A 21556-nucleotide genomic window follows, 5' to 3' on the forward strand; every position below is an offset into this window, starting at 1 on the left:
CATATACAACCTTACGAACATTTGTATATCATAAGTTTCAAGATGCATGTCTCGAACGTAAAAAAGCCTTAGTTGCATCACGATAGAAACCTATAAAGTTCACAAGTTTTTTTTTTCAAATCGGCAATATTATCATCATTCAACTTTATGTACTGAATAGTTAGTACTTTCGTGTAACCCCACATTCATGAGTTTACGATTTTATTTAAACCCGTATCCGCACGGCTTGTAAAGTATTTTCGCAACCAATGAAGATTTTGTGTTTAATAAATCGTTTTATTAACATTAACGATATCGATCACTTTAATATAAAATGATACAACACGATCTCTTGCTTTTTTTTATTCGACTAATGTATAAACACATAAAATAATAAAACGATTTATTCGTGTTCTAAATTTTACATAATGCGCGGCCACGGAAGAATATATATATATTTAAACAAGGCTCAATTATTTGCATCAGCATAGACAATAATATTGAGAAATAACACAGTGAATTATATGTTTTTACGATTTTACTCTATTCAATATACGATTTATGAAATTTAGAGCAAACTGTTCACTTTCCTTATATTTTAAAATATTTCAAATGTGAGAGATGTTAACTTTAAACCGCAAGATGATATTCAGTCTAACATAAATGAGGATTACATTCAGAGTTTGGTTTATGGCATTCGCTATTTGTTTTATTCACCAGCCTTGAACTATGCATAGTCAAAAATCCTTGAAGAATACTGCAGCATAGTCCAATACTTATAACCCTACATCAATACTAGTCATAGATTCAGTTAACCTTGAAATGAAATTTTCCATCTTACTGTATACTACAATATTTTTTATATTCCGAATTGAAATCATCGTCCATGTTTGTAGTATCAATCATATTTCTGCCATCTGTTTGAGGCATAAAGTCATCATAATCAAGCCCCTGACGTTCGTAAAATAAAATATATGAAGTATCAATGCTAATTTCATCTTCTTTCACCTGGAATAGAAGCACAAAACATTTTATATAGAGTACTTCGCACAAGTTTTAAATAAATTAATATTAGAACAGAATTAAATTAGATTTATACTAATTGTATTTATGGATCGGAGCTCTAGAACAATTTTTTTAAAGAGAGAAACTTGCTAATATGTAATAAAAATGGCGCTTCAATTTACCAATATGGAGGTAACTAATTTTGTTTGCCTATTTTACATCAAGTGTGTAAAGGGAAGGAAACCTATGGGAAACTTGGCTAACACAGACAGTCCCCAAACTCGTAATAGAACTAAAGTAAGGGAAAATCGGAATAAAATTATGGCCTAACCCTAACCTGGTACACATACTACTGGAGTACCATAAAAAGTATGATAAGTATAAAGTAGTGATCCTATTACCAAATAAGTTCCGCACAAAAACTTAAAAATATATAAGAATCATTTTCCCACCTCTTTGCAACTGCTGTCATTATAGCAGTACCATTTGCTGTTTGGATTCTTTGCATATGAAACATAATGACCACCACATAATATTCCTGTGTGACACTGTCAGGAAAAAACGTAATTAATAAGAAAATTAGAAACCTAAATAAAATGCATGAAAAACATTATGTGATACAGATACTACCGAAACTAGTTTAAATAAGAAAGCAAGCAGTTCTCGCTTTGTTATCTAAAGCGGGGGTCTTCAAACTGGGGGTTCCAGTTGGCCATGAAAGGGCTACTCAAATATAGTTTCAATGATCCCATATGAAAAAATCTGACTGTCTCTTTTTGTCTCAAAAAAACATTACTGTAAAAGCATCGCTTTTACTCACCGAAACAGCAAACAAATCAAAAAGTGGTTTTTCTTCTTCTCTAAATGATGGTTTTCTTTGTCGAGCTGGACCAGCTGAATGACGCCCACTATTACTTGATGTATTTGTATGGCTCATATCAGATCCATCCCCAGCTGGGCCAGGTTTTCCTGATTATTCAGTAAAATATAGAAATTACGGTAACTGGAATATAATAATGTTGAATTAATGGGACCTCAAGGACTATGTGCACCAAGATGGCGCACGTCCTGAACATAATATGTGTACCAGGTTAGGGTTCAGGTTGTGCGCCATCTTGGTTCACATACTTTTGGAGTGCCGAAATAAGTCCTATTCTTCATGGATTTCCCTCACTTCACAAAATACATCCCCACTTTCCCTTTATAGATGATGAAGCTGACAAATACAGGAAGGACGCACATCCCATACAATATGATCGTAAAAAAGACAAAATAATGAAAGGAACAAAAATTGATATACATAATTGGAATTCCACATAGAATTTATTTACAGAAAATGGGGCAATAAGACATGAGTTGAAACTTTTGCATGCTGGATTACCTCCTACTTTTCCTGAATCATTTTCGTCTGCAAATTTTATTCTTTTATCTGATTTAACTGGATCATCTCCAACTTCATTTAACGAAGACTGTGAAATACCTGTTTCCGAAGGCAATTCTTCTACTACGGCCTCTAAAAATAAAGTAATTTCTGGTATCAAACCAACTGTCTACTTTCTTATCACAAAGATTTTAGCCAGGCAAGTTTTTTTAAAACAGAACGCATTAATGGACCTATGATAAAAACAGCCAGCCCCCAAGTTTTAGGCAACCAGAAACTGGCACTTGAGTCATTGTTACAACCAATGTTAACAAAGCGAGATAATTAATTGATAGAATATAATAATTCACATGTTTAATTAATCAATTATCTCACAAAGCTTCACCTTTCATTTTCTTTGTCGTAAATTTTGAAGGATCAAAATCATTTTTTTCAACGTTCACAATTTTATGTGATTTTATCCAACGACCGTTCACAAACTGAAATCTTTTCAAATGAATAATCTGGGAGAAAAATAAGAATGCTGAGTGTAAAAATCCAACAAAAATCGCACAAAAGAGGTATTGATTCAAATCCTCATAATAATAAGATAATGGTCATGTGAGTATCCAATATAGAGAAGTAAATTTATCAATAACTATTTATCATCAAGCCATACCACCAATCAATAACACTATTTATACTTTTGAATATTCCTAGTTTACATGGTTTAGATTGATGCTTGAAGAAAATATAAATGATATTCGAGAAATAAAAATCGGCCCAGTATTGTGGTAATATGATTAAACCTATATTACAGTATTGATAAATAGGGCTCTCATTAACCCTAATGGAAGGAAATTAATATCACGATTCAAGGCATACTGAATAATAAGGTTAACAGCCCAGGATGGGTAGGGGAATAGTTAAGACAGAAAAAAAAAAAAGGCAAATTTTTAGATAATATTGGTACTTTACAATGCACAAGTGCCAGACAAATTCATTGCTGAGGACATGTATACATTTAATACCATTATTATGTAAATCAATTTTTTACTAGAATGGGTGGTAATCTCCATATGTCAAGTTTTTTCTTAGCAAGTTGATGTTTCTTGCACTTTCCGCAATAATACAATTCATCTGCTCCTAGTTCTTCTTCAGTGGTAAATGCTTTTAAACAATGATCAAGATCAATTGGTTTTCTTTGTCCCTGAGTTCCTTGATCAACAGTTTCATGATTTTCAATATCCTGCAACAATTATAGGAAAAACACATTAGGAAAAACCTTAACATTATTATTAACAATACTTTTATAACTAATAAAACAAAGACAGATAAGACATTTAACATAATACAGTACTTGGGCAAAAGATTAAATGTGGTAAATTAAGCAAATTGAAAATATAAAATACTGAATGCAGAAAAACTAATCTCCTTGCTGAACTTAATGTCAATACTTCTTAAAACTTCGGAAGGGTGATGCCCCATTACTGAAAGAAAAGTATTTTCATAATTTAGTAAAAAAAACTCACTCTTTCTACAGATGGCTGATATCTCAGATGCAAAGCTGTTGGATCCCAATCAATTGCTATGTATCCCGATTCTGGGAAGTATGATTCGTCATTGCACTCGATAACACAACCACAACAAAATTTATACCAGGGACAACCCTCACCACATAACATTCCACATCTTTTGACACTTCGTAGCAGGAAAGGATATTGTGACTGAAGACTATTATCACTGGTGTGAAAATAAGCAGAAACATGTCAATCACTAACAACAATAGACAACAGAATATTCGATATAAGTACAGAAACATTTCGTTGATATTATAAAGGAACAATATTTGATGAATGAATTGCAAAAACAAATTGTAGCATATCAAACAGATATTCAGCCATTATATGTTTAGTAGAGATGGGCAATTCCACAAATCAGATAAATAAAATGCATTATATACACTACTATTCTCACTAAATCAATTTCAAAAATTAAACAAACAGCAGGCACTCATATAGATGGCAGCTGTTCAACCAAACAAATATTTTATCAAACTCATTAGTTTACAATACGTACCAGTCTTGTGCGTGATTTGCTACTTCATTAGGTCCAAGAGGACTGACAAATCTGGATACCTGATTCCATACATTTTCATACAATGATTTTTTACTATTGCCAGGCATGCAAGGAACAACTACAGGTACACCGAACAAGCTTCTTTGAATTTTTTGAGGTGATAAAAAGTAGAGTTCTTGATGAAACTAGGATGAAAATAAGTAAAACAATTTTTGCTTTAAGATCAATATTGAAAAATGTTCAGCAGGAACTAGAAATTATTAACTCACCATTTTTCTGTGAAATGCGATGACGTAGCATTGGGATGTAATCTGAGTTATTGTATTCTTAGATGTTGTACTACTGATAGTACTGTCAGATGCCGATAATGGAATGGAACTTCGTATATCACCATTCATTAGTTGCCTATTTCTCAATCCATCTAAACAAATGAAGACATATATAATATTACATGCTCTATAAACACAATCTAGACAACATCTCGAACATTGTTTACTATTATATGCAATTACCTTCTGTTATTGGCACTGTAGTCAGATTGTCACAGTCTCCACCAACAGCAAAAGAAGTTATTGTTGCAGAAGACAATTCATCTCCTGGCATTCCATTCATTTCAATCAAATCTTTATTCAATGAACCTTCTGATTCATTTTCTTTATATATAGCATGAAGATTTGTAATACTTGTCTTCTTGGATTCATGTAATGTCGACCTTGCTTCTGGTTTTTCTGGCAGTTTGTTTGTAACAATTCCTCCGTTGACATGATTTGATTCTTTATGAGTTTTATTTCGAACATTGGGACTTTCAATATCAAGTATTTGTGGTGCAGGAATCTCAAATGCGTATAATCCACCAACAACACCAGTACGTACTTTGTGATTATCAGATACGAATGACTGAAAGAAGAGAAAAATAAAAGTTGAGATGGAATTTTACTATTCATTTTTAAACAAAAATTACATGATTATGACTGAACATTCATATATTTTACTGAATATTTGCTTGCCCTGGGTTGGGTAGCCATCAGCCTGGTTATATAAATATAAGCATTCACAATACATTTTATATCCAACCTTAATTCTAGCACCAGAAATCTCCACCAACAACAACCTATCGCATTCAACATCACAGAGTGCTGATAATCTTGTTCGAACTTCGTAATATTTTTCTTCCATGTTCAGTTGTAAACCATATTTCATTGGTCTTAAGCAGTTCAATTTCACCACTAAACAAAGAAAACATAGAGAAACAAAGAGAAGCTATAAATATATTTGTCATCACACTATTCAAGTCTAGCCTGAGATGATTGTGTGAAAGAAGATTGCTAGACTAAGGTAGCATTGTATCAATGATTCATGTAATGATTTCCCACGATATTACATACAATATTCTCAAACTAGTAACAGTAGGAATCGTAATTCTCCATGAATCCTCCTCAATGAATGAATGAATTCTGAAGACCGTGGTAAATCAACCAAAATTAAAACTACAAGGATACTTACATATAACATCAAGATACATTGAATTATCCATTGGCAATGGTAGTGACAAAAATGTAAAGGGATCAAAACGAACACTCAAATTATTGCACTCCATACATCGAACCTACAAAACATATCACAAATTTATTAACTTGACATGTGTCATCAATTAGAGTCAGAGATTAGGTCATATTTTTAAACACCTTGTCGAGGAGTCAGGGCCAGAATTTTACATTCTCAATAGTGGAAGATGGAGTGACAATTTTCAACGTAAACACAAAAGTTGCATACAACAATGTTTTGGTGATCAAAATTTTGCAGTTTCGGAGGCAAGAATTTTTTCAATCCTGAATCAGGAGTTGGTGCTAATTTTTTTTTAATTTGACAATTTTAGTTTTCATTGGTAACTATCATTTCACTTAGAAAGTAAAAATGTACCAGTAAATCACTATCTAAATAGAAGAGTTCTCATGGAATGTGAATATCAGAATATTATTATGATATCCTGAGAACTTGATGAATTATAGTCATTGATATTCGATACAACATTACTTTATGAATAATATATTGGTGTTGCTATCTGTAAAATTTGAATTTTCACATATATGCTATCCTCATTTATATTTTTCTACCAGGAAAAAACTAGAAAACAAGAATCAAACAATACCTGAGATCGAATTTGTCCATGGAATAAATCAACAATAACAGACTGGTTTCTCATCAGATGATTCTCCCATGCCTAAAATACAAAATGATTTTAATCATTAAAAACACAAAATTAATATCAATTTCATAATATCAAACTACAATAATTTTTGATAACACTTTAAAACAATGCAATAGGTATTTACTCTTGAAAATGTTGAAAACTGATGAACATTAATAGTTTATTTTTGAGACACAAAGATATGATCACATCACAATGCTTCCTAACAATAAAACTTGACCAATGAAAGTCAAATTTTATTCAAAATAAATTACAAATGATATTTTAGTACAAATAAAACACCCAGAATGAAAATCATGTGACCTCTTGAGCGACTTCTTCATCTGGTCTCCCATCACTGTCCTTTAATTCGACGTAAGGTTTTTCCTCAACTCTGTTTAAATCTTCATGCAATCCATCAAGAAGAAATGACAAAAGTTCTTGTGAATCATGTTGAGAAAATCCATTGAAACGCGGAGCATATTTGCTTATCGTCCACTGTATTGTAAAAAAAAGTCAAAAAAACATTAAATTATTTTATTTTAAGCAATTCCCTCATACATGAAGTCTTTGACATTAAAATCAGGTATAAATTGAATCGACTGAATTAAAAAATAAAAAAAATATCACTCACCACTGCATACTTTGACATACTAAAGACAAAGATACCAATATCAATAAACACTCACCCTTAATTTAAGGGGTGCTGTTGATTTGCTTTTACCACTCCATAGTTCTTGTACCAGATCACCATACCTCTTCGCGATATGACCTTTCATACCTTAAGAAAATATTATAGAATGACCCTTTATATGTTGAGGTTAATCATTAGTTGATGGGGCAATAAAATTTGCATGTGTGCCTTAGACCAGAGTTTCCCAAAATTATTAAGCCGCGGACCCCTATTTGTGAATCTTAGTTTTGATGGACCCCCATCCTATGTTGTATCAATTTCTGTTCCCAACCAACGAGGAAGGATAATGTTTCATACAACACAAACAGCATCAATGTGATGGATGGAGTTGCTCTTCACTGCAGAATTTATCGATCGCCGGAGCAATTTGTGACGAGCAAACTCGTAGATCCAACTCTATGGCAAGTCTTGACCTGTATTTTATCATCATATTGGTGAGGGCTGAAAATGCTGTCTCACACAAATCAACCATTGAAGATTGATCGTTCTTTCCTATTATTGGGATCTCGCGTGCAGTCATCACGGACTACCAGACCCTGCCTTAGAACATTGAAGGGATAAATCTAAGAGAAAAAATAATGACAACTTTGAAACCCCAAAATAATCTCAATACGAGCACAGATAGATGTAGTAAATTCGTTTTTAGCACTCAACTTTTTACTTACTTTTGCATATTATGGCTGTTGTACAGAATTTAGCTACAGGTTATTCCTGTGTTAAGATTACAGTGATACTAGATGATAAGACTTAGAATACGGTAACATACCAAGTGGGTTACTTCTGTTGAGTTCATAGAAATGTTTATTCATCATAAAATATTGGGTCAGTGGTCGTGTATTGCTTATGCATTGCAATCCAGAATTCATAAAACATGTATTCCCTATGTTTGATAATCCTGTGACTCCTTTTTCAATTGCTGAAAAAAATTGAACGAAAAGTTATGAGTTTGTGAATGACAAAAATATTAATACAAAGCTGATGTGAAAATCCCACTACTGTTTATAACATATTTATCAAAATAATACTAAAACCAGAACATTAATCATTCACACCCAAAGATTTTCCCAATTTCCATCAATTTCAAATTCCTTTAACGCCAAAGGCTTCATACACATTTTCTGTTTTTTTTTTCAAAGAAAATGATTGAAATATTTCGTTATATAGATCAGTATCGAGTGGTTTTCAAACTTTTTGATGTAGCCGAACCCAAGGCCGGTGATAAAATATGCCAAATTACCAACCGAAAAATGTGAAACGACAACTTGACAGTGATAACATGAAGTTCTTCTAATGAAAAACACTTATCATGTGGGTTCTGTGAAACCTTGGTTGCGCATTATGCTAAGCGTTAAATACACTTGTTGTCGCACCCCTGATTAGCCTGCACGGGTTCGCAGGTTTGACACCTGTGAGGAATAAGTACCGTATGTGCGAGAGGATTGCTGGACTCCTCGTCGCCATGAGGTGGTTTATTCAACTGTTGGTCGGTTATGACTTCGACCTCCGTCAAGTCCATGCATCTGAAACAAATAACTGGTCAACTAATTCCATACCCTGACATTGGACTGATAACCGAAGAGAGGAGGTGGTACACCATGATTAAGTCGCCTTAATAGCTTCCCTCTCCCCTGGATAAATATGAAAATCATATCCTAGCCTAAGTGAACATTGTGTGACTATAAAACAACTTACCTGGTTTTGGTTTGATTTTCTTGTTCTTAGCAAGCTGAGACATTTCTTCAGGCCAACTCATGTCCATGTTTCTCACTAAAATAATAGAAGATAGTAAGAAGTGATATTTTGTTCTGTTTATCTGGGCAAAGTCTATGCTTGCATTTTTGAAACATGTGATAAATTTTTTAAATCAAAGTGCAAGAGAGTGGAAATACTGCCAGTAACTAATTAAATATTCAAAACAAATTGTATATTCAAATACAATGTGATAAAGTAAATTTTGTTAAAAATTTTGGCAGTCAAAAATAAGATTTATTGGCTTTCTGTTGTTATGAAAGATCAATCAAAACAATATATAAAATATTTAATTTTTATGAATATACAATGTATTTTGCAAATTGTATTTGTTGCTACATGTTCTAAAATATTGTTTCAAAATGTATTCGGAACATTGTTTGGTTTGATTATGGTCATCCCTCCCTCTCACCTTCAATAAGAACTTGTGAATTATCTTTCACTCCAAAATCTTCTAATGTTGCTGTTTCTTCTTCCATTACAAATGCATTGTTCTGGAATATAAATAGAATCAGGCATTGAATTATAAAAATACCACAAAGCACAACTGGTAGATATCTTTTTTGGTAAACAAACCGTGTGTAACTCATAAAAACACATATACAATATTTAATAATATTTAGCAAAAATAAATAAACCAAATATTTTGGGGAAAATTTTTCCATTTCCAAATAATCATAACTGCTTTTGTGAATATTATAGAGGTATAATCAAGGTTTTATATTGCAAAATTTGGCAAATCTGTTGATTTATTCTGCTTCTGCATTATAAGTATATTTATAGTATCCAATGTCATCAATAATGCCTCACCTCATCAATATAATTCCACAGACGAATGTTGTCATAATACATATGTATTCTTATTGCCAAGAAAGTTTGTACTTGTTTAATAGTATGTCGACGACTGAATGTTGCACGATAAGCCAGATATCTTTTCGGAGAACTGTTCGAACCTATTAAAATGAATGATTCTTAAATGTTTTTGTTACTTTTTATAAAATGCTATCAACGGACTCCAGTTTCACTGACATTTTCACTGAATATTTCTGGATAAATTTATGATACAATATATACATAGTTCCTTGAAGTCATATATTACCCCAAAATATTCATTTGAAATTAAGGAACAAAATCAAGACAAAATGAAATCTTACCAATTACATAGTTAAGTGATGATTTGAGCATGCCAAATGTTGCATTACCAACTTCAGCGATAGCACTGTTGCCAGAAAATATGTGAATATTCTGTTGATTAAGTGGTTGAGTCTGGAATGAAATTATTTTTCAGTTAAGAAACAGAAAATTTTTTGACCGCTGACGACATAGTTGCTTTATTTAAATATTACAATTTAAATCTAAAAATCAAACCAAGGCAGAAAACTGCAGAGGTGACAAAACAAATTGGTGCCTACCTGATGTTTAAGCAGCAATACATGAAGTCTGTACAACTCAATTTCTGCTTTATCATTTTCAATTGGAACAGGAACAATACGTGGGAGTACTTGTCGTCCACCATACCTGTAATTTTCAATTTTTAATGTTTAATTCTGTACCATCAAAAAAATACAGGGGCCCTTATTATAACTGTTCTCATTTAAGATATCTATATTTTTGAATAAAAAAATTTCTGCTCAATAATTTTAGTCATGTAAAGTAGGAAACCACGAGCACTTGCACTTGCCAAAAAATATAATTGAGAGAAAGAACAGAGATAATCAGCATGACATAAAACCTTGTAGAGGTGTAAAATTTGACCAAAAATATATAATCTAACACAGGGGTGTGCGGCCCGCGAGGAAAAATTGTGCGGCCGGCGGAGAAATAACAACTTTGAATGGTGTGCCCGCAAAACGAGTATTTATCCTCTTGCGTCGCAAAGCCTATACCATGCATATCAGCGAAACAAGCTAGCAAAATTCTGTTGCAAAATACATGATTTATATAACAAAAACGTGTTACTCACTGAATTGGTTTAAAGTCGGTGTGACAACAAATTTCAATAGCACTTTCTTCAGAAGTTTATGAGCTTCAACTCACTATTTCTGCAAGAATCCCTAATAATACCGTAAGATGACTAGCAAATACAAACAATTTTTGTGCTTGCAACTGCTAGAAAGTCTAGATTAAATAAAGGTGCGGCCCGCGGGCTCGCCCAGTTACTTGTATTTGGCCCACCAACGAGGAAGGTTGCACACCCGTGATCTAACACATGACAGGCGAGAGCAATGTGGAATGATTTATTGCAGATTTTGAGATATAAACAACATTACTCTTTCACTTTAGTAGTCATTGTTGTTTAAAAATCATAACATCACCAAAGTAAGAACAAACCAGTGATGAAGAGCTTTCCATACTGGTTCAGGTATTAATTCAAAATCTTCTTCACAAACAATTGTATCTTTCAATTTACCTCCTTCATCTGTGATTGTGGCTACCTAAAATTACGAGTTTTATGGTGTTTGTTCATTTGGTTGACTACAGGGATAATAGACTATCTGCATAGGGTAAACTGGGGTATATTGGTAAATTATTGAATGAAATTTCAAAGTAATATTTGTCTGAAATCTTGGCTTGTGAAGCAAGACTCATGATTTGTCTTGATGGACAAAGTGTAAATTTGAACAATGTTGAATGTGGTTATCCTATCGCACATAAATTCAGCTCAACGCGGTTAATGTTATGCTACTTGGGGCATACTGATTCAATCCAAATTACAAAGTCAACACTGTACATACTTTATGGTTTTCTTCGATCAGAATAGAAGTATTGACAATAGGTCCTGGTGAATTATTAACTTTGGATGCCTGTGATGTCACTCCACCACTGACTGTGCTAATGTTTTCTTTCGACTTTGATTTCTTCTTTGATGGTAAACGTAGTTTGTGTGATTTGTGCTGAGCAAGGTTTGCTGAACCAAAAACAATATGTAAAATAACATGATATTATATATGAAAATTCTTATTGCCCATAAAAAAGGAAGAGCGTGGGCTGATAATCCTATTAGATTCTCTACAATCTGATATAATTATGGAATACTTTTCCTAGCATCATATGATGATGACATACACAAATGCTGTATTGCCACAAAGCACTACAAATCAATTCTAGTTGCTACCGTAATTAGTCACCTGATTCTAGATTTCATTAAGTGAGGCTTTAGATTAAATAAAGTAAAGTAAATATTAGTGATTAGCTGGATCGATAGCAAAAGACTTGCTAAGACGAATAAATAGCATTTATATAGTGCACATGACAAAATCAGTCATGTTCACGATGAAAAACATTAACAAACCGTGATAAAATGATTCCGAAGCTTCAATTGCAGAAGAAATAGTATCTGTTGATGATGACCTATCATGTGTAACATCAACGTCACTTTCTAAAGCTTCATGTTCCCATTTCCTTGATCTGGATGGCGAAAGAATTGGCTGAAATAGATGGAAGATAAAAATTTTTTAAAAAAAACTTAAAAACATAGAATAAACTTCACCAGAACTTCTTCAAAACTGCATGCAAAATTCCACGACTACGAAAGCAGGCTTATTCTACCACATTCAAACAGTTCATGACTGTAATAAAATAGAAAACTCTGTTTGCAAAATATTAAGGCATGTTCATAATTATACACTGAAAAAAGGTTGTATCAGAAGAATTAATTTAAAAAAACAGATGCCAAATTAACAGAACAGAAGAAATTTTTAGTACTGCACTGCACATTCAGTCTAGATACTGAAGATCATTGCTTAATTTTGCTGAATTTATTGAACAAATCTAATTTTTTTTTAACAACTTACATCATATGTTGTATGTTTCTTCCATTTATTCCACCATTCCTCAGCTACCACATACCATGTTTCACCAGGATTCACATCATGATAATCACATCTGAGAAAAAATTATCATTTGCAATATCGAATACAATCAAGATATATTCAGTAGAAATTGCAGCAGTGGTCAGTTATCACAGGTCGAAGGTCATATAAGCTAATCGATTAAACAAAATAAATTGGGTATAAACTAAATTACTACTTACTGTATCATTTTCAACCAACGCAAATTGAATTTTATAATATAATATATAACAAAATAGGAATAAGAACAAATTAATCAACAATTACAATCTAACCATGTTTCTAGGTAAATTCTGCTGCGCTCCCGAAGTATATGTACCAAGATGGCGCACAACCTGAACCCTAACCTGGTACGCATACTATGTTCAGATTGTGCACCATCTTGGTACACATACTTCGGGAGCTCCCATTCTGCATCTGTAATTAATATCAGTTTCAGGGATGGGTAAAATCAAACATGTATTCGAATGCAAAACCTGATTTACTAAGCAGCACACAAGCATTTTTTGAAACTCAATCGCTGTTGACAGGCATTATGATTATTACAAATTGAAACGATATCACAGCCCGACAGGCACTGTAAACGAAAAACACCATAACAGATTCTACGACGCGTAAGTGCCATGTCACAGTAAAGTAGCATAGGTCACACAAATTAATCAAATCACTTGCAGATATTCAGAAGTTTGCACAAACTGAGATATTTTCATTAGATGAATTCCAAATAAGGCAGCTGTAGTCTAATATGTACAGTACCAACTACCAATGGTTATAGCAGGCAATATTTTTAAGAATGAATCGTCCTACCTTTGCATCCAACCTCGAATTATCATTCCTTCTTCTTCTGGACTAGAAGGTCGTAAACCAAGTACAATATGACATATTTCAATTGTGATATTGAGAAATAAATTTGGATAGATATCATCCATTCCCCACATCTGATATTCTTCTAGTGTCAAAGAACCTTCCTAAAATGCAAAAATATTCTCACATGTAAAAAATGTTTATTAGCGAATAGTGATGTAGTGTAATTGAACAATCTTCAGCTTATTTACGGAGTTAGTGTTATTAATAATGCCCTTATCTATGTCAGATTTATCATTTAGGAATATTTGGAATTTTGCAACTCTCCATTCAAGTTGTAAAAATTTTCGAAAAAAAAATTGCAAATATAAATTCTAATTTATCAAGTGTGAAGATAAGATAGGCTGTTTAACATTTCAATATATCTTTGCTTCCTGGACCATTTACTATTTATGAGTTCTACTTTTTAGTATTCAGAAAAATCAAAGATTGCACCAAACGAAATTCTTGACAATACTGGAGGACAAGACATTTATTTCCACATAGTTCATGTACAGTACAATCATCTACCGTATATCAGGGGTGTCCAACCTTTATTAGACAAGGGTCAGATACAAATAGGAAACAAAACCACAGGCTTGACATAGACTTTCTAGTAGTTGTAGACACAAAAATTCTGGTTATTGATCTTGTGACATGCGTTGTTCACTTTGCACAAGCTCAGGTATAGTCATTGCAACGCAAAGGAATCGGAATTACTCGCACATACTAGATTGAATTAAAAACTCGTTTCGCGGCCACACACCATTAAAAAGTGGCACGGGCCGAACAAGTTTTCCTGGTGGACCGCATTTGGCCCGCGGGCCAAAGGTTACACACCCCTGATTTATATTAGCCAATGCAGAGCTATTATTAAAAGACAAGTACCGGTATGTCAAAATGTAATTTTATTATAAACCTTCTTTTACAACTTTCATGTTCTACAAATCTTTGGCAATCAAACATTGCAAGCCTGTTTCAAGATCAAATATTTTCCTAACAAATTTGAACAATTATCAATTAAAATTGAAAATACAAAATAATGAGGGAAATATATGATATAGTGAACTCACTCTGTCAACTGCATATTGTAATGCGCTTGATACAACCATGTTGATTTCATCAATATTTGGTTGTTCATTTGAAATTTCATTCGATTTACATTCTTCAGTGCTGTTATTATTTACAGTGCTATCATTTGTTTTCTGTAAGATTTTTGTCCTTGAAGCAGACATAGAGGAAGAATTGTCAAAAAATTTCGAACTGGCAACTTTGATAACTGGGGGAACAGCGGCAATAGGTGACTGGGCATTTCTCACGACAGTGTTTTCAGATGTTGCGGATGTTAAGGTTAAACTTAATCCTTTGTTTGAAATAAGTGTACTTTGTGGAATATTGGCATTTTTGTGCTGCTCTGAGTTCAGATTTCTCGTCATACATTTTACTTCAAGAAAAGACTTTGCCATAAATTTGAGTTCTTCAGAATTTAATTTTCCATCCTGGTCTTTGTCAAATACTTTGAAGCAAACTAAAATGAATGATGAATGAAATTGATTAAAAACAGAAAAGAAAACTAATAATGGCATAGGATAACAATAAGTCTAGTTTGCCCTCAATTATAGTACAACAAACTGTTATCATAGGGTTTTGATGACAATGATGGAAAAACGCTTTTAAAGATTTGAAAGTGAAACACATTTTATTGACACACAACACATAATTCATATTCATTTAATTTCATATGATTTTCATCTGTAACGCAAGAAAATGGCTTTCTTCACTCAGATGGCAAATCAAACATAAGCATATTGAAAATTACTCTTTATTGAAGGTATGGTAGGTTCTCACAATACAATGGTGGTAGGTACCGTATATAAATATACAGAAATATATCATAGAAGGTTGACACTGGAGAGGGTAGAACAACGTAAAATATTTTTGACTTACATTTCTGCCGTTCAGCCAACGGGCCTCTGCAGCATGCAGAAACCCCACAAGATATTTCTTTAAAATCTATGTGATTGTCTCCATTTTGATCAAATGCATCAAATAGTCCTGCAATAAAACGTTGGCAAAAATATTAATTCCACTTATTCGTTCCACATATCTTACAAACATATAGTGACTCCCCTAATAAACAAGGCTGTTATTTTCAGAGCGGTAACTTGCAATAAAGATATATAAAAATACAGTGTATGAGTTAAATAAATGATCAGGCAAAACATGTCTTTGTTACAGACCTTTAACTATAGACTCTGGCAATGGAGGACAAACAATCGATTTGAATAATTGAAGATCAAAACGTCCAGTCTTCGATTGTGATTTTAAAGTCCAGTAATGTTTCTCCAGATCGATAATGTCACTTTCTTCCACTGAGAAAAATATGGAATTAAAATACGATGTTGATATTTAGATAAAATATTCAAATTCAGAACTTTATGCATGAATCTATATTTCTTTTATAATAGGTGTGTGTGTTCCAGATCAATGTTATACAAAGATAGTGTAGAACAGGGGTGGGCAATTACTTTCCTGAGTGGGCCAGTTCCAAATATTAGACTTGATTACTGAGCCGAGGTGGTAGAAGGATATTACATACCGGTAAGTGATTTTAACAAGCAAGATTGCTCCATACTGTGTCCTTTACTTTATAGTAAAGGACATAAAAATATTTTTAAAAAATCCAACTTAGTCAAATGACAATAATATCTCGGTTATATAATTACTTCCTGTGATGAAAACCAGAATGAATATACAATAATGACCAATAATGAATCATATATGAATTGAAACATATTGTATCCGTTTGAGTAGAAATATTTTAGCTGGGGAGCTAGTTTGAAATCACTACAGCTCTTGATGCCACGGAATATTCAAACCCAGCCTTGGATAAAGCTGACAATATTTCTGATATTTGAAAGTAGTTGTTTACTTAATAAAATTTATCATATAAAAAATAACATTGAATTAACTATTTCTCATCAACAAACTCACAGTGAGTCACACCAGCCAGTGTCTGATAAAAGTTTGCCATCTCTGTTGAATCTGTCAAACTGACAGTTACTCCACCCGAGTTTAAGAGCCATTTTGTAACTGAGGTTATGTCTGAGTGATTTTTAATCCAGTCACAAAATACTTCAGCTGGAACTCTGTCAGTCTGCAATGAATAACACGAGTGATCAGTAAAATTGAGTCTAAAATGAATTGTTTAAAAATAGCCGAAGTCTTGATCATTACCGTTGTAAAGAGTTCTGCTGCTTCGTGTGGTAGAGCTGTACCCTCACATGCAGTCTCCATGAGAGCCATACTGCGTCTTGTAACGAAGAGACCAGAGTTGTCAGCGTAAACTGCATAGATCACTGTAGAAAGAATTTGAAAATTAACATAAATATCAATATTGAATAATTGCACCCAATACTTTTGTTTAAGTGTTCTGATGGGTGAATAGTATATTGCTCAACAAAATGGACTGATAAACACTTATTGCGAAAAAATTTTAGCCACAACTAAAGCCAAGAATCCTCAATGCTCACACACACTATCTAACAAATGATTGCGACTTAAAACAGATTTCACATAAGAGATGTTCTAGTAGACATAGAGTGATAGACATAGTCTTTATTAAAGCAGACTTACATTTCAATCTCTCTTCTTGTTTACCACGAGTCAATAAAACCAGGGTTGTGATCATGTCACGTTGTGTCATCCCACGTGAACTGGATGCCATTACAGCAAATAATCTCTAAAAATGAACAAAGCTTTATAATGTGACAATGGAAGTTGAATATAAAATTAAAAAAAATGAATTTTAATATTACTTCAATCGCACATTGAAGTCGTACTGATTATTTCTATTCATTTCCATGGAAATAATGAGGCAATTTATATACCATATCGGAGCCTAGTAATGAACAATATATATACATGTACCATAGGCCTATCTCACAAAATTGTTTGAAACACGTTTACCTGAGCTAATTTTGTAGGCACAAAGTCACCCAAAACATCTTTGATTAAAACATTTTCTGTCATGGAACCCGAAAATCCACAAGCAGATTTGTAAGCTTTCTGCAGTCTGGCAAATTCAGTTTTAGTCACTAAAAAGAATTGTAATCAATTTGACTAGGTTTTCACTAGGTGTTATACAAAGCAATAATTACATACTTATGTTGACAATAACAAGCACAGTATTCAATAAGATTACTCTTTTTTTAAATATTACACAAAAATTCCTTTACCCAACAAATATATATTAACTGCAAATTATAGCAAATTCTGGTATAAGCGTTGTTCAATACTGTAAATACTGGCCATCATGGAAGTGCAGTACGGCACACTATACAAATTGGGTGACATTGTCCCGTTTCAGAGAAACCCATTTTACAGATGATCAGACACCCCTTCTTTGGGAGACGTCTGGACATTGTTGTCCCTCAATATCGGCAATAATACAGTATAATGAAGTTGCGCAAAATACTACAAAAAAGCGCACTCTAGTAACGTCATCATTGAATTCCTTGGGAAAAAATAATCTGATTTACCGAAGGAAAAAAAAATTTACCGTAGCATTCGAGAGTTTTTAGCAAAAAACGGCAATTTTGGTCATGTGACGGCCACGATTAATTTAGATTTTTATTGAGACAAGCATGGCACGATATGAAGCATCTGACGTGGTCCCAGACGCCCCTCGTTTGTGAGACACATGGAGTGTTTGTTTTATTGAGCCAAATGGAGGGAAATTCTTGGAATTTGGATAGTGTGCTGTACTGAAGTGTGCCAGTACTGCAGTATGCAATAGCTGAACTCACCTCTGTTAGCAGCATCTTCATATGACAAAATAGAAAGTTTTGAATCTTTCCCTCCCATTGTACATGGAGCACAATATGCTTCAGATCCTGGAAATTCAGTAGCGAAATAATCCAACAGTATATAAATATACTTTAAATCTTTGTTGTGTAGAAACCTGAGATTACATTGATTTCTATCATTCAGTCATGTTGTGATTGAAATTCTGGTCATTCAGGAAAAAACAAAAAATAAAAATTTAGAGATGATGTTCCTATAGTTATTTTGTTGCTGAAAAAATAAAAATTAATCATTCTGCCATTCTGTCATTACGCCCATGCTGCCATGATACAATTCAAGTTATACCATCTTATCACCAGGTATCTTAATTAATACCAGTATATCTGGTATATTCACTATATTCAGATATTGAACTATAACGTTCGGACGTTACTCTACTGCTGTACTGTAGTGTCAGAGTGCAGGAGTGTACGACAGCCATCAGGTCTTTCTCTAGCTCGGTGGCGCAGACGGTCCACGTACGTACGTACCGGTAACGGAATAAATATGTCTGTATGTAGGTACGTTAGTAATTCCTCGGGATAAATGTGTAATTCTTATCCTATACCGGTACAACGATACGAACTTTTTCGACCACAAAACGGTTAACATAGCGTACTGCTGTTCTGGGCTGTAATTCCATATGACATACATGAAGTAAAAAATGAACGCATAAGGATAAAGTCAGACAAAAAAACAAATGTCAACATGTCGAAAACCGACTGACGGAAAATCACCTGACCAGACTGAAAAAATACCTCCATCACGCTAACCTCTGTGAAGCTAGCAGCAAAACACGAAATTGTGACTGACAGAATCGCAGAAAATACCCACGCGTAAAATTAAATGTTCCCAATGATTTTTATAAGAAAGTGTATATTTTGATTATTTTCACAATAGCAATTAAAGCAAAACAATCATTAACTACACTCCTCGTATTGTTAATATATGGTAAACAAGCTAAAGCGACTGTTACAGTGCACAAAATTTTTTTATAATTCTTTGAGAGATGTATAAAAATGACTGAATTTTCGTCGTGTAACATGGTCGTTTCATGAAAACCTCCAATAAAGGAAGCATTGCAACACCATTGGTGAAAAGTAGAAACCTCAAAGATTCGATTTCAATATGTCAGAACAGTCTCAGCACGTTTTGACTTGACCATATATAATACTAAACATAGCGTATATTCTTCAATTTTTAAAACAATGTATATACAACAAATTTGAAACTGATTTTGTATTTCAATTAAAATTACTGGATAGTTCATCAAAGAAGATATTTTTCTCTTTGTCGCACAACAATAATGCACTTCATTAAACTTAGAATAAGTTGAGTAAAGTCTGAAATACTGAAAAAAAATTTACGCCCTCTTGTGGATTCTTTGATAAATTTCACAAAGTTATCGTTTTCGAACGGACAATTTCTCAAAAACCGCCAATAAAGGCAGCACTACGACACATTCGAAGAAAAGCAGATACCCTATCGATTCGATTTTTATATGTCAGAACAGTAGCAGCACGTTTTGACTTGGCCAAATATAATTCCAAACATAGCGTATATTTTTAATTTCATTGAAAAAATGTAGATGTGACATATTTAAAAACGGTTTGGTATTTCAACTAAATTTACTGGAAAATTCATCAAATACTTTCTTCTTTTGGGTATACAACAAAACTGTACGTTCATTAAACTTGGAATTAGTGTGCAAATGTTAAAATGCCAAAAAATGATTTGACGCCCTCTTGTGGATCCTTTTCGGAATTTCGAAAAATTATCGTTTTTGAAAAGGGCGATTTCTCAAAAACCGCCAATAAAGGCAGCACTACGACACATTCGGAGTAAAGCAGATACCTAATAGATTTGATTTTATTATGTCAGAACAGTAGCAGCACGTTTTGACTTGGCCATATATAATACCAAACATAGCGTGTATTCAAACTTTTATAAACAATGCAGACGTAACATATTTAAAAACGGTTTGGTATTTCAAATAAATTTCCTAAATAATTTATCAAACATCTTTTTTTCTTGGACATACATATATACTATACGTTCATTAAACTTGGAATAAGTTGCGGAAAGTATAAAATACCAAAAAGCATTTTACGTCCTCTTGTGGATTTTTTTCAAAATTTCAAAAAATTATCGTAATTGAAATAGCGATTTCTCGGAAACCGCCAATAAAGGCAGCACTACGACACATTTGGAGAGAAGCAAATACCTTATAGATTCGATTTTAATAAGTCAGAACAGTAGCAGCACGTTTTGAGTTGGTCATATATAATACCAAACATAGCGTATAATTTTTAATTTTATCAACCATGTATATGTAACATATTTAAAAACGGTTAGGTATTTCAACTTAATTTACTGGATAATTCATCAAACACTTTTCTCTCTTGGTCATACATCAAAACTGTATGTTCATTAAACTTGGAATTATTGTGCAAATCCTAAAATGCCAAAAAATGATTTGTGGCCCTCTTGTGGATTATTTTCGGAATTTCGAAAAATTATCGTTTTTGAAAAGGCGATTTCTCAAAAACCGCCAATAAAGGCATCACTACGACACATTCGGAGTAAAGCAGATACCTTATAGATTTTATTTTATTATGTCAGAAAAGTAGCAGCACGTTTTGACTTGGCCATATATAATACCAAACATAGCGTGTATTCAAACTTTTATAAACAATGCAGACGTAACATATTTAAAAACGGTTTGGTATTTCAAATAAATTTCCTAGATAATTTATCAAACATATTTTTCTCTTGGACATACATATATACTATACGTTCATTAAACTTGGAATAAGTTGCGGAAAGTATAAAATACCAAAAAGCATTTTACGTCCTCTTGTGGATTTTTTTCAAAATTTCAAAAAATTATCGTAATTGAAATAGCGATTTCTCGGAAACCGCCAATAAAGGCAGCACTACGACACATTTGGAGAGAAGCAGAT

General features: G+C 33.1%; 1 protein-coding gene across 1 annotated transcript; it reads right to left on the minus strand.

The window, feature by feature from the left end:
* Nucleotides 1-327: 327 nt before the first annotated feature.
* LOC120342275 (ubiquitin carboxyl-terminal hydrolase 32-like) lies at nucleotides 328-18798 on the minus strand. Its single transcript, XM_039411043.2, has 34 exons — nucleotides 18557-18798; nucleotides 17718-17845; nucleotides 17385-17490; nucleotides 16986-17107; nucleotides 16743-16905; nucleotides 15989-16120; nucleotides 15696-15803; nucleotides 14822-15276; nucleotides 13713-13873; nucleotides 12849-12939; nucleotides 12347-12482; nucleotides 11790-11962; nucleotides 11386-11489; nucleotides 10467-10572; nucleotides 10209-10320; nucleotides 9865-10007; nucleotides 9467-9548; nucleotides 8998-9072; nucleotides 8072-8221; nucleotides 7301-7392; nucleotides 6936-7109; nucleotides 6573-6644; nucleotides 5927-6029; nucleotides 5498-5649; nucleotides 4936-5320; nucleotides 4693-4844; nucleotides 4424-4608; nucleotides 3877-4087; nucleotides 3402-3593; nucleotides 2751-2868; nucleotides 2366-2497; nucleotides 1805-1953; nucleotides 1437-1532; nucleotides 328-987 (listed from the first exon to the last, which is right to left on the minus strand). Exons 1-34 carry the CDS (start codon nucleotides 18612-18614, stop codon nucleotides 817-819), a joined length of 4989 nt encoding a protein of 1662 aa, XP_039266977.2. The 5' UTR covers nucleotides 18615-18798; the 3' UTR covers nucleotides 328-816.
* Nucleotides 18799-21556: the final 2758 nt, after the last annotated feature.

Source organism: Styela clava, chromosome 3 (genome assembly GCF_964204865.1).
Source record: "Styela clava chromosome 3, kaStyClav1.hap1.2, whole genome shotgun sequence".
Lineage (NCBI taxonomy): Eukaryota > Metazoa > Chordata > Ascidiacea > Stolidobranchia > Styelidae > Styela > Styela clava.